The sequence below is a fragment of the Squalius cephalus genome, assembly GCF_949319135.1.
Source record: "Squalius cephalus genome assembly, chromosome: 9".
Lineage (NCBI taxonomy): Eukaryota > Metazoa > Chordata > Actinopteri > Cypriniformes > Leuciscidae > Squalius > Squalius cephalus.
In genome coordinates this window covers 7309950-7323930 of record NC_137130.1, presented here as the reverse complement: position 1 = coordinate 7323930, position 13981 = coordinate 7309950, and the positions used below count along the sequence as shown (strand labels likewise).

At 36.0% G+C, this 13981-nt stretch overlaps 1 protein-coding gene across 3 annotated transcripts in view; it reads right to left on the bottom strand.

The window, feature by feature from the left end:
- pde1a (phosphodiesterase 1A, calmodulin-dependent) overlaps positions 1-11408 on the bottom strand; it is a 109944-nt gene extending 98536 nt beyond the window's left edge. For all 3 annotated transcript variants that reach the window (XM_079882297.1, XM_079882298.1, XM_079882299.1), the window contains exon 1: positions 11092-11408. In XM_079882297.1, the coding sequence (XP_079738423.1) occupies positions 11092-11266 (175 nt within the window). In that variant the 5' untranslated portion in view covers positions 11267-11408. The remainder of the gene's footprint in view (positions 1-11091) is intronic.
- Positions 11409-13981: the final 2573 nt, after the last annotated feature.

The following is a 13981-nucleotide window of genomic DNA, read 5'->3' as shown; positions in this document are numbered from 1 at the left end:
GAATATAAAAGAGGTATTGTGACAGTACAGATATACATAGCAATACATTCACCACCCTCCCACCCCCCCTCCCACCCCTACCGCATGGGATACAACATAACTACCAGTGTAGCACAGTCAGTGTTATAGAGCAGTCCACTTAGTGTCTTTCCAGTATGTTCCCTCGTTTTAAGTAAATTGTGTGCTCGATATAATAATTAATTCCCTCGGTTTACTACATCGTGGCCACATTGTAATAACAATCGTTCCCTTGTTTCAGTTAGATCAACACGAGGGAACAAATTAGTTTAACATGGCCACGATTTACTAAAACGAGGGGAAAAAAAATTATTTCAATAAAAAAAAAAAACATGATTCTTAAATCATGCAACATATCAATGTAGTGGTCGCATTTACTTCCGAAAATATGTACAGATCTAGTTATCTTTATTAAAAAAATAAAAAAATACATCTTTACTATATTTCCTCAGGGTCAAAGTTCTTCCAAAGACTTTGTAAAACACCCTCAGGAGTTGATTACACGATTCTCTGTAGATGTCATGTCCAATGCCCTGTCAGTAATACAAAGGTCATTCTTATAAGTTCTTATATAACAGATTGTCAATGCTTTCTGTAGGCCTTTGTGCGTTTGAGACTGTGTGTGTGTGTGTGTGTGTGTGTATGTGTGTGTGTGTGTGTGTGCGGGCGTGTGTGTCTAGCTGCTGTGGCATGTATTAATGGCCATCATTAGCACCACATAGTGAAGCTACAGGGAACAGGACAGTCACAACAGGACTGTAATCTGTAAACACAGAAAGACATGACACAGACTCAGACCAAAAATGCTGTTAAACACTGAAGACCTCAAAGGACCCTTGATTGATGAAGACCAGGTTCTCTTTGTTAATAGAACAGGACTGGAATATAATTGTCTAAATATACTACACCTTGTCAAATGTCTGATTAATAGCATCCGCTCTCAAATTTAAGCTAAACTACATTTCTGCTGAAAGTATCTATCAGAGAAGTTATAGGTCTTGAATAAAATATGACACATTAGGGATGTAATACCTCACTTCTGCCAGTGCAAAAATAGAGCTCTAATTGGAAAGCTCATCTATTGTCATTATAATCATGTGCCTCATTGCTCACTGACACAGACTCAAAGTCATGTGACAAACTCTGGCACTAGACATCTATGCATCCGCCTGGCCTGACGGACAATGCTCAGCCAGCTTAGTTTGTGTGGTTGCTGGAGTGTTTCAAGGAGGTTGCTAAGGTGTTGCTATGCTGTTGCATACAGTAGGTATGCTTGAATGGTTTTTAAGTTGCTAAAATGTTCAGGGTTACTATTAGGACATGGATGGATGGATGGATGGATGGATGGATGGATGGATGGATGGGTGGATAGATTTTGATTTGTTAGTTGCTCTTACTAAAAATAAATAAATAAATAAATAAAACATGCAAACTGATTGTCTTAAAAAAACGAAATAAACATATTTACTTGGATCAATTAATGTAGAAACTCTATTCTCCTTTAACTATTTCTTGTTTATTACCACTTATTTTAGTCTAATGATACAAACTTTCACTTCATGGCCAAATAAAAATCATTACAATCATTGGATATTCATGTTGCTTAATTTTATATTGACAGCAAAGTTATTCTGAATATTTTGAATATATACTATAGTATATTGTAATTATATAATATAAAGACTAGTCCTAATTAGCACATTCATCTAAGTCACTCTGGCAAGAAAGCTTAACAGAAATATTAAACAGAAACCTATTTATCATGAAAGAGAAATATAACAACAGTTTCAAATTGTTTTAGAAGAAAAAAATGCTCTAGCCTGGACAAAGTGTGTCTGGATTACATAAAAATTAAGCATTGCATAACCATTACATAACTATTTTTAAATGCTGGCAAGAGTTATTGCGACAAAAGGCATGAATCATGCTTACACACCTGTGATTAAACAGTGAAAGCAGCATGCAAGTGCTGTACTCAAAAGAAAATGCTGTTTTTTAACTTTGAATATCTGAGATTGACACCTGGCATTTGGAGGCAGATATTAATCAACTCACAGAATGTTTCATTATACCTCAGCAGTTCATTGAGGAAATAAATCCGGATTTACACACGCTACAATGAGCCCAATTTCCTCTTCCTGAAAGGATAAATCATCCTCATATGGATAGGCAGCCTTTATGCTGTTGATTGGGCTTCACCTTGTGCTATCATTCCTGTCTGTCTATTTCTCTATTGTTGGACTGATGGACCTATGCCTTAATCCATTTCTATGTTTAAAAAAAATCTTTGATCTTAAATCACACATCCTTCAAGGAAAACGATACAACAAAAGTCTGGAAAAGGGAGGAAATACAATAAGATCAATTTAATGAATGCATTATCATGGATCATCTTAAGGTGAGTAGATGTTCCTCTCTTGATTTAATAGGCTCAAATGTCAAATGCTATATCTAGCACGATTCATGAGTAACAATCACACTTCCATCTGTAGAGCAATGACAGACTATACACTGAGGAAAGGGGGATGGATCTGACCTGGCCCAAAGCCTAGAGCTGCTCTCATGGTGGCCAGTAAGTTGTTTGACAGATAAATATAGGGCTAGCTCAGCCATTTAATCATTTCTGTATTTCTTTCCGTTTCCAAAACACTTAAGAGTTCACAACAACTGTAACAATGACGATAAAGATATAATTCTAAATATCATTAAATAAAAAAGAAAAGCTGTCCACACCACACCACAACTATAACGATAACAACACAGTCGAATGATATTGTCAAAATCACTTTCAGGATGATTTTTTCCAGCTGATGAATGACAAAAACATTGACAGCCAATCAGAATCCATCACGCTTTAAAAAGGTGGAGAATTTAAACCAGCAGACAACAAAAATAATAATGCACACTAATAATAAACAGAATAATAGTGTGCTCTGTGGATGCTAGTAGTTATCATTATAGTAACCTTTCTTGGTGAAAAATGTTGCCTTTGCAACTAGCTGAAATAAAATAAACTTTAACTTATATAAAAAATATAAAAATATAAAAACTTAAAGTTTATTTTATTTCAAGTAACAAAAGATTTTTGGGGTTTAAGTTTTAGTTAAAGGGTTAGTTCACCCAAAAAATGAAAATTCTGTTATTAATTACTCACCCTCACGTCGTTCCAAACCCGTATGACTTTCGTTCATATTCAGAACACAAATGAGCGCTTTCTGTCCCTCCATTGACAGTCTACTCAACTACCACTTTGACGCTTAAAAATGTTCATAAAGAGATCATAAAACTAATCCATATGAATAAGCAGTTTAGTCCAAATTTTCTGAAGAGACTCGATCGCTTTTTATGATGAACAGATTTAATTTAGGCTTTTATTCACATATAAACATTCATCAATACACACATCAGTTGTGGTAGACGGAAGCTCAAGCATGTTCGCTTGACGTGCGAGAATCAATGAGGTTCATTATTCTCGTGAGGGGGAGTAATTAATGACAGTATTTTCATTTTTGGGTGAGCTAACCCTTTGACTATAAAAATCCTGCAAAAAATATGCATTCTGTGTGAATTGTGCTCACTGAATTGGATGTGCTGCAGGCGCTATTTTAGCACACCTAACTGACTAAAAGATGTAGCGTATGTCTCTGTGACATCGTTAGACTCTGTAAACGGCAAATAATAACCACTTAACCTTTTAAGACAATCAGAAATCCTCTCTTGCTCACTGACTTTTACATGTTCTGATTTGCTGATGTGGCATCATGTCTCTGGAGGGCAGGGTTTTGTTAATAGGGCATGTAATTGAAGCAATTTGAGTGGTATAATAAATGGGTAAATTAGTGCTGGAAGTTAGCAAAACGGCCGAAAAGCGTCCACTATAGTTGCAACAAATTTGACTGTTTTCAGATATGCCATCTCTGTCCTATTGTATGGTTAAACATGTAGTCCCACCCTAATCTTGCAGTTATGTCCGTCCAAGTTGGGTAAACACATTCTATGTGCAAAAAAAAAATTGCAGGGTTTTCTAGATCCTCCTTCTTCTGTTTTTCAAACAATCATTTTCCAACACTTTGAGTTTGTCGGCAGACTCAGCACTGCATCATCGTTACCCTAGAATTACATTTATGTGGGAACATTCTTCAAACAAAGCATCACTCTTCACATAAGCCTTACTGATAATACTGCTAATACTTTTCAGATGCATTGCATTTTTCAAAACACTAAGATGGCCTTTTATTTCTTGCACTCTCTCAGGAATTGTATGGGTAAAGGGAGCCCTCTAGTGACAACAATCTCATCTTGTAATGTAAATATGCCATCGTGAGATTTTTATTTAAATGTAGTTCAAGTGCTAGGCCTATTGTTTTGAAACTATGGGAGTAACTGTAATTATGTGCAATGGGTAAATAATTATATGGTAGATTAAATAGAAAAAAGAGGCAACAAGCAATTGCTAAAGATTCATTATTTAAATGGAATTTTATTTCAAAATTACCAAGAAAGGAGTATGACACCTTTTTTCTAGTGACTGAAAAAAAAATATATTATATCATAGTGTATTATTATAATATATTATATTAAATATATTATATTATATTGTAGTAGAGGTTTTATCTGTGCCTATATTTCTGGAAGCAGGTCACATCCTTTCAGGGGGTCATTCCAGGATCTGAGCATCTGAATACACTCAATGGCAGGCAGGCAAAAAGCTGGTTAAGATGTAGAGACCTTGCGATTTCTTAGGACACATATTTCAGTGATATCTGTCAGGTTGTTTGGATAGTTTATGCGTGCTATTCCAAATTATTTACTCACAACCCCTTTAAAGTGTCCCATTTTGCTATTTTAAAGGTTCCTAATTTAGTTTTTGGAGGTCTCCTACAATAGGTTTATATGCATGCATCCTAGGTCAAAAAACACTTGAATTATTTTCTCATACTATACATATATTGCACCTCTTGTCTGAAACGGTTCGATAAAGGATCCGCACCCTCTACACCCTTCTTCTGTGAGCCTACTCTGCTCTGATTGGTCAGACGGCCCAGTCTGTTGTGACTGGCCTACTGCATACAGTGCGTGTCAGAAACTAAATGCTATTACCATATCTGAATTTCAGCTCTGGAGGCTTCCTCTGCACTTGTATACATGGTAAAACAGTAACGATTGCATCGGTTTTACCACATCAATTCAAGCACGAGACCTCCTCTTTTGGAAGAGCATGAAAAGTGGATTTGCTTTCGCAGTGCAGAAAACAGCATCTTCTCGACATGTCGACAACACAAACCAAACACTTCCAGGCCTCTACTACAACTGCACTGTTTGAGGGTGAGTCAGAATAGACATTGAACGCGTGTAGCCAATGAAGACCATGGGCAACCATTATGCAAATTTGCTACAAACCTACGTAGGTTCAAGCAGGATGTAAAGCTAGAGAAGTCTCACAATAAACAAATCTAGCATCCTTTTATGTATTACTGTAAGGCTAAACAACATGGTGGCGATTCTGGTGAATCACAATTACACTGTCTATTTTGCAAGGACACTTTTTATCATAACAAGTGACGCCTTGTCTACACCGGATACGACTTATACACGGTGTGAGGCGGTAGATGATTCTCAGTATATGTCTGTCACTTTCCACAGCTCAGTTTGTTTCTTAAAGTGGCCTTTTCACAAAGTCTTGATTTTGTTTTTGGGGTGTACTAGAATATGTTTTCATGCTTTATTTTTCAAAAAAACAAATTTTATACATTATTACAGCACCTCTCTCCCTAGTCTGGCTCAAACACGCCGATATCGATGAAGATACGAATCCTTCCAAAATATGAAATGTGCTGTGATTGGTTAGCTGGCCCATTGAGTTGTGATTGGCAGAGCTTAGCGCATGTTTGGGAAATGTCCCACCCCTTTGTAACTGCAAGCTCTTCTCTAGTGTAAATATTGAGGATTGCATTCAAACCTGTGAAGAACGGATTTCATCACAGACTTTTCAAGCACGTTTCAGAGTGGTATGTTTTTTTGTAATTATCTTATACATTATAGATACAATGTTATCCACCATTTAATCGTGATATTTGTTGAAAAACTAAGGTAATACAAACAGTAATCGATCACAAAACCATGGTTAATTTTCCTATGGAGCAGTGAGCAGTCTTACAAAAGCAAGAACTAACAAAACAAGCTGTTCTCAATAAAATGTGCAGTGCAAAGTTGGGGTTATAATGTTCAGGAACAGTGTTTAAGTTTTAACCACTCTAAGTTCGTCAGCCTTAGGAAGGTCAAACAAATGAGCGACAACACTTTTTATCATTCAAATGAGTTCCACTGTGACTTAATAAGATCCAGAAAAATCGCGTTGTAGTCCAAACAATGCATTCGTTGTAGTTCTTGAAAAGGGGATTGTGTTGAATAAAATATCTCCCTTTGGGGTGGACTTTGAGCTTTGTAACCTTGCAGACCTTTTTTATGCTCAAACAGCAACATTACACACTAACTAAAGCTGAAAAAGTGGGAAAGCGTAATAAGGCCCCTTTAATATAATGTGCATGTTTATCAGACATGAACATGCAAATTCGTCTAATGAAACTGCCCTGGCCATGCTCAAGGTCATCTAATTATCAGCAACAATGAATTGAACAGGAAATAGTCTTTGCATTTCCACTAAATCAACACTCCTATTCTCCCAGGCTGACAGTGCAAGCACGTCACAGGAAGTTTCTTCAGCTGGTCCAGCGACAGAGTATTAAATCTAAACTGATATGCAACAGCAAGCCTGAGTCTCAAATGGACGGAAGGCATTTGGAAACCTTCTTCATTACATAGGAACACTCGTCTTCAGACACATTTGACAAGGCAAGGGCGAGTCATTACTATGGGAATTCAAAGACTTAATTATAGGCTTTAAAATATAGATCACTACACCAATTAACACAACCACTGGCGTAACTTAACCTCAGTTCTTCTTACACAGTTGCGGAGGGAAAACTTGTTTTGGCTGGTGGCGCCATATGACCTGAGATAAATGCTCTGCAGATCATAAATTAAAGATATAGTTAAAGCTACACTGTGTAACTTTTTTTAGTTGATTCTTAGCAAAAAACACTTAGTTCTTTCAAAAATATATGTGCTCATTAATGTATATTTACTTCTTTCAAGTAATAAAGTATTCTCTTAAGTTTATAATCTGCCATTGAAAGTACATACGGGTGAGGGGTTTGAATGCCGGTCGCCATGTTGCCCCTCCATCTTGAAACTACATTAGCCAAAGAGGGACATACCTGTAAATTCAAGCTTCGCCTTTTGCGTTTTTCACTCAGTGACACCGTGACGAATGCGAGGGGGAGATTGCTCGCGAGTGCCGGCAGATTTGAAAGATAGTGGTGTGTGTGTGTGTGTGTGTGTGTGCGTACTCACATTTGAAAGAGAGAATTAAAACGTGAACGCGACAGACAAATCAGCAAGACCATAGTCAATATTGGAGTAACTTTTCCCAGATGGAAAGAGCTCATGAGGAGAAAAGATTTTAAAACGGACGCCGAGGTTGCCTGCTTTCTTCTCGACAGGTAATTCAGCCTGTTGTAATTAATTTGTGTAAATTCGAAGTTTTATAGTTGCTTGTCTAACCATAGCATGGTTGTGCATAACGCCAGAACAACCTCTAGTATAACTTCATCCTCGCATCAATGGTGAAAAAGTATTGTTTACCTTGTAACATAAATCTGTGCTGCGACGGATCACAGGTAATGAATAGTTTTAAAGGCGCAATTTTTTAAGCTATATAAAAAAAAGGACACTGTAAATTTTAGTTATTTTTAATTGCTTTTACTTTGTACACATTGTAACGTTAGCCTAATCTGATTATGCTGGGATAGCCGATTCCAAGGGTGACGTTTACCTCCTGACATCTGTCCTGTAGTTTTATTCATTTTAGACGTATTATTGTTTATTATTGTCATGGACGAAGTCGATAACTGGAAGCCATGTTAATCTTGGAATAATACGGCCACCGTAGGAGTTAAAACGCCCTCGGAATTGAGAGGAACAGAAACTAATATTCACTGGGTAGTCATATACAATTTCACCGCTAGATGGGGGTAAAAATCACACAGTGTAGCTTTAAGGGGCTATATGTAAGAATTTTCATGTATTAATCGCTTTTTTGTTGCAAATGTGTGAACAGCTTGTAAAGAAACATGAAAAACGAGACCTTCTCCAACTTCCTAGGTTGTCTATGAAAGCCTGTAGACTGATTTTTAAGTGAAGGACTCGAGACATTTCTGCCAGAAAAAAAATCAAAAGGATGTGATGTTTACGTGCACTCCCGAGAGCCTCTTTTCCGTTCAAAGACACATGAAATGAATGCTTATACAATGTTTAGGATAATGCCGAAAGAGTCATGCACAGAAAAGGGATTAATTCAAACTATAGTCTTACATAGCCAGATCTATATAGTCCGTAGTCTCAAATATACTCCGGTGAAGAGTTGGTGATGATTTCTTAACTGCTGCTTTCTCACCGCTGTCTTTTTTGTTGTGTGTTTATTTTGTTATTGAGATATTTACATATTCTTCTATACATCACTTTCAGCAGCGCTTTCTATAAACTTCTTTTTACTTCTAAGCAAAGAATGAGAAATACATTTGCCGTGAGTATATCGATGCATTAAATTACGTTCAGTCTCTTGTACGTTATGTGTGCACGAGTGCGAGAACGAGCAGTAAGTTGCTGGCTGCAGTTCACCTAATGGCCACTGGTGTTGCTAATAACAAGGGTTTCTGAATTCTACATATAGCCCCTAAAATGAGCAATATTGAATTTGAAAATACTTTTTGTGAGCTCCACTTATATGGATAACAGTAGATTTGTGTGCAAGTTACTAGGGGTCAAAAAAACACTGGGAACAAAGAACGCTGCCAGCACTTATGCTAATCTAACCACCAACAGCTCTTCAGTGTGATTGTGAAATAAAGAGGCTGAATTTATTCCTCTTAATTGCTCTTCATTTGGCCATAAGACAAAATCTTTAATTGCTTTCCTCACAGCCATCCAGCACGGTTGGCAACCAAAACAACGGCGAGCAAATTAGCCCCCAATCGCAGCATCCCAATCGACGCGGCAGAGAGGCCTCGTAATGAATTCCACCGGCTTTGTTCTGCCCACTCAACCCCTTTACGTCCAAGAGGCTTGAAATAAAATAGTAAGATTCAAATCATTATAATGCATTCTCGAAAGAAACAAGACCTCCGATGACACTCTATTTAATACTGTACAGGGGTTGCCATGACAAAGACAGCAGTGAAATACTGGCCATGTCATGTCATTCTTGGAAGTGCATTAATATTCATATTGCTCACCTAGTGTTTTGCGTGAGTGGCCCATGTGGCCACATCACATGTATATATGAAACCTGTTCAACATGAAGTTTGAGTACATGTACTGTATGTTACACATTATAAATAAAATTAACTTGTTGAACAAGACCAATAAATTGGTCAAAAATGTATCTCTGCTGGAACACTAGTCTATAATATCTTATATCAACCATTTTTACATTTTCTAATAAATTGACCAACTGTGCCTTTGAAAGGCTAATTTGAAACTGAACTAATATTGGTTCCCAAGCCAACAGGTCATTTTGAGGATACATGCAAAACTATGACAAATTCTGCCATAAATTTCCACCAAAACAACTGTATCTGTATGTTTTCCACTTTTACTATTTTGGTAATGTCTAAAAATGTGCTTGGAACAGATAACATTGTAAATATTGAATTCGGCTTTTGCTGAAGAAATCCCTGGTGACAGATGAGGTCTAAAGGAAAGACCTCATATCTGACAAAATATTACACATGATGCTTATTCAATGAATTTCAGAGGGGTCAACTTTTAAAAGGAATTCCTGTAAGTAATTTTCCTGTCAGTTAGCTAACTCAAAATGAGGTTTTAAAGTCGACATGAAACAGAAGTTGTGATAGTGTTTTCTTCCCTATTGTGACTTATATCTGAGTGTAACAATGGCTGCAATCGCAAACTTCCCTACTATATAGTAGGCGAAAAACATTTTGTGACAAAAGAAGTATGTCAACTCAGTACTCATAAAAAAGGAGGCAAAAAGTACTCAGATGACCTACTTATTCAGGCGAGATTCTGAAGTGTGCATAAAATGGACACTTCACAATCCCAAGGGAGAGGATTTGTGAATGACAGTAAAGCAACCTAACTGACACTGGTTGGTCACATGATAATGACAACATGGTGAATGTAGTATGTCTGGATTAGACACACTCGTACTAACGTACTTTTTTAGCGGTCGTTGTAAGTAAGTAGGCCTACTTATTCAAAATAAGTACCTACTCAAGAGAGTATGCGATTTTGGATGCTGCCAGCTTCTTGAACAGGAAAAAAAAAAAAACAGGGCGGGACTTGATTTTGTCCATTGGGAATCGATAAGATTGTTGGATTGTGGTTTGCTATTGGTTGATCTCATGTGAGTGACAGGTTGTCCCACCCTAGAGCCAGTAAACACATCATCAGAGTAGAGTTGGTAAAGTTATTATGATAAAAGATTATGAGGGCACGTGGCACATGCTCATGAATAAATAATTTATAATAAATAGGCTACTGCAATATTCCATAAAAAAAAATAGGAATTGTCAAAATTGACTTCATTGTGACTTAATGTTTCTTAATGAGTAAACTAACACTAATGATTTCTGTTATATGTTTGTGTTGTGTACATCTATAATAACAATATGAATTATTACTACTTATGATATTTTGTCGATGTTTTGTTGCAACTAACGTTGCCATACTTTAGAACTCCCTTGAGGGAATTCAAACCTTAATTCGCACCTCATAAGTGACAAATCCCCTGTAATTAATTGTGAATTAATTATTGTCTGATATAAAAACATAGCTTTGATATAACTGTCACTAAAAATTAAGCTGTAACCAAATGCCTGACATCATTTTACCCGCCTAGAAAGTTAACAAACAAAACCGTCATTGGACCATGTCGAACTTTTCCTCAGCACGGACAGAGTTGAAAACAGCAATGAAACTCTCATCACTTGCCTCCCTCAGTGATGACAGACTCCCTCTGAACTTCCCGGCTGACCTTCTGAACTGAATTTTTAATGACCCGAGTCTGGCTCTTGCTCGGGTCCCGGTTCGCTCTGCCGTCATCGGACTCTTTGGGCTTCACGGTCACAATGTTTCTCCTGGAGAGCTTGGATGAGAAAGTGCCCATGTGGAAAAGCAAATCCCCGAGTTTATCAACAACATAGGAGATAGAGCTGAAGTGACGACAACTGCACAAAGAGTTTCCCTATGTTTTCGAGATAAGTCATCTCAGTTCACTCGTAATATTCTCATGTAGGCAGCAAGCACGCCCTCACCCTGCCAATATGTATTTCTATCACTAGCACAGAGGGCGCTACAACCCCGCCTGTTCTGAGTGGAGACATTTTATAAACAACACCGTTTCAAACAATATTTTGAGCAGAAGCAGATTAATTTGAAGCAAGTTAGTCTCTTTATCTATTATTTAAAAAATGGCAAATATCTAAATAACACTTACCTTTGATAAGTTAAAAAGCAATTCCAAACATGTTTCCATTCAATAGGCTATGTTATGTTTATGAGGCCAGTGTAGTTTATAGATTGAATTACATTTAATTTGACTGAAATTTAAATCTAGTTAAAGGCACTGACAAAAACATAGTTTGTAAAAAAAATAAATGTACAGACATGTAAAGTATCTTAATATACATATTTTATTCAGTATAATCCATTCCACACATTCATACTTAAACGTCAAAAACAGACTCGGTCTACACCACAAAATCCAAGAAGTTCTAATAAAAAATATATATATGATGACAAATTACTATCTTCAGAAGATCACAACAGGTTTAAACAAGTATTTTAAGATAAAAAAAAAACTATATTACTATGCAATCTATGGACAAAAACATCAAAATATATAGGCCTAATGAAAATTACAAAATTACAAAAGAAAACTGAACTTAGATTTGATGTAACAGGAATACTTCTTCAACTCGTCCCTTTCTTCTGGTTGATATTTAAGTTTCTTTATTGCACAAATATAGCTTAACATCCCAGACGCAAACCAAGGAAGTTAAATGACGACAAAATGCCTAGTGTTACTATCAAAGACCAAGTTAATGAGTATAAGAAGCTGGTTTAAGAGCAGAATGTTATTCTTTTTTTTTTTTTTTTTTAACTGAATTGGATCTAACCATTTTACTAAACAGATGAAAAGGCTAAATATGAGCTGTGACCACAAGATGTCACTATCAGATTCTAAACGCCTGATGAATTTAGCGGAACAGGATGATAACTGCATCTGAAATGATACACTCTGTTTTGCTGATCTATTATTATAAGAAATGTATACCCCATAGAAGCTACTAAAATGAGTGTATGGGTGTGAATGGCCTTTAAATGTGAATTCCTGAAATTGAACTGTAACTGAATTTACAGAATTACAAATAATACGGTATATTGGAAATGGGAACTAATGCAATCTCATCTGTTATTGTAGTGAATTTCTTTATACTGCAGTTCAGTAAATTCCTCTGCCAATGATGAACTCTAAAAACTGTCTGTAATAGGACACAATGTATATACTGTATTAATATGAATTTTTTTACCTGTATGTTGACTTATGCACTGCATTGCATTGTATTTTAGGGTTAACAGAAATGTCTGTAAAATTAATGGATAATGTCCTGACAGAAAATTACCAGGCCATTTTTTACAGTGTGTTGTTGTAATGCCTGTGGCTGTACTCACTTGTCCATTTAGTCATAATCCCAGCTAACAATAAAATGTTCTAAGAATGTATTGCTAATGTTCCCATAAAGTTATGACAACATTATTTCTGACTGTTCTCTGAACATTAGTATGTTGATTTTAAAAAAATAATAAAAAAAAAACTTGGTTATGAGAACATTAAGGGAACATTCCATTTTGCAAACATTATGGGATGTTACTATTGAATGTTCTCTGAACATTCTGAAACAAGTAGTAACAGTTAAAAATGTTAGACGAATGTCCAACTAACATTTTAGAAGAAAAAAAAATGTGTTTCATGAATGATTTATAGATAATGTTTTTGTGCTAACATTTTAAGAGCATTATTAAAGACCAGATAACTTTGAATGCATGTTCTATTAATGTTACTGGAAGAACATTTGTTCATAACTTTGAGAGAACCTTGCCAGAACACTCTGAGAATGTTCCCTGTTAGCTGGTTTAGCACCTATAAGACAATTCCAAAGTGTTAAATCAAAGTCATATATGAGACTGCAATGGAAGCACTGGTGGCTTTAAAAGAGCAGTTCACCCAAAAATCAATATTCTGCCTATATTTACTCACCCCTTTTTTTTTAACAAAAAAGACAACAACAAAAAACTCCATAGAAGTAGTGCATATTACTCATGTACTATATATTATTCTAAGCTTTGTGTGAGGAACACACTGAAATATAAGTTTGCTATGAAAATCTTATACTTGACAGCCATGGGCCCTATTCACTTAGAGGAAAAGAGCAGCTTAGACATTTCTATATCACCATTTATGTTCTACAGAAGAAAGAAAATGGTCACATTTTATATTAGGTGTCTTTAACTACTATTATACTTACATCAAAAAAATAATTCCAATCTACCTATTGTGTTTATGTTGTATTGCAAAAACGATACAGGTAAGGTAAGGGACAGGTTAGGTGGTATAGGTTTGAGGTAGAGGAAGGGTCAACATTGTAATTGTTGATGTAATTAGATGCAGGTATTTATAAAATGCAAGTACAATGTAAAAACATGTATGCACTTAATAAGTGCATTGTATCTAATGTTAGTACATAGTAGTTAAAGACACCTAATATAAAGTGGGACCAAGAAAGTCCTAAAGCTTAAAAAAAGATGTGAGGATGAGAAA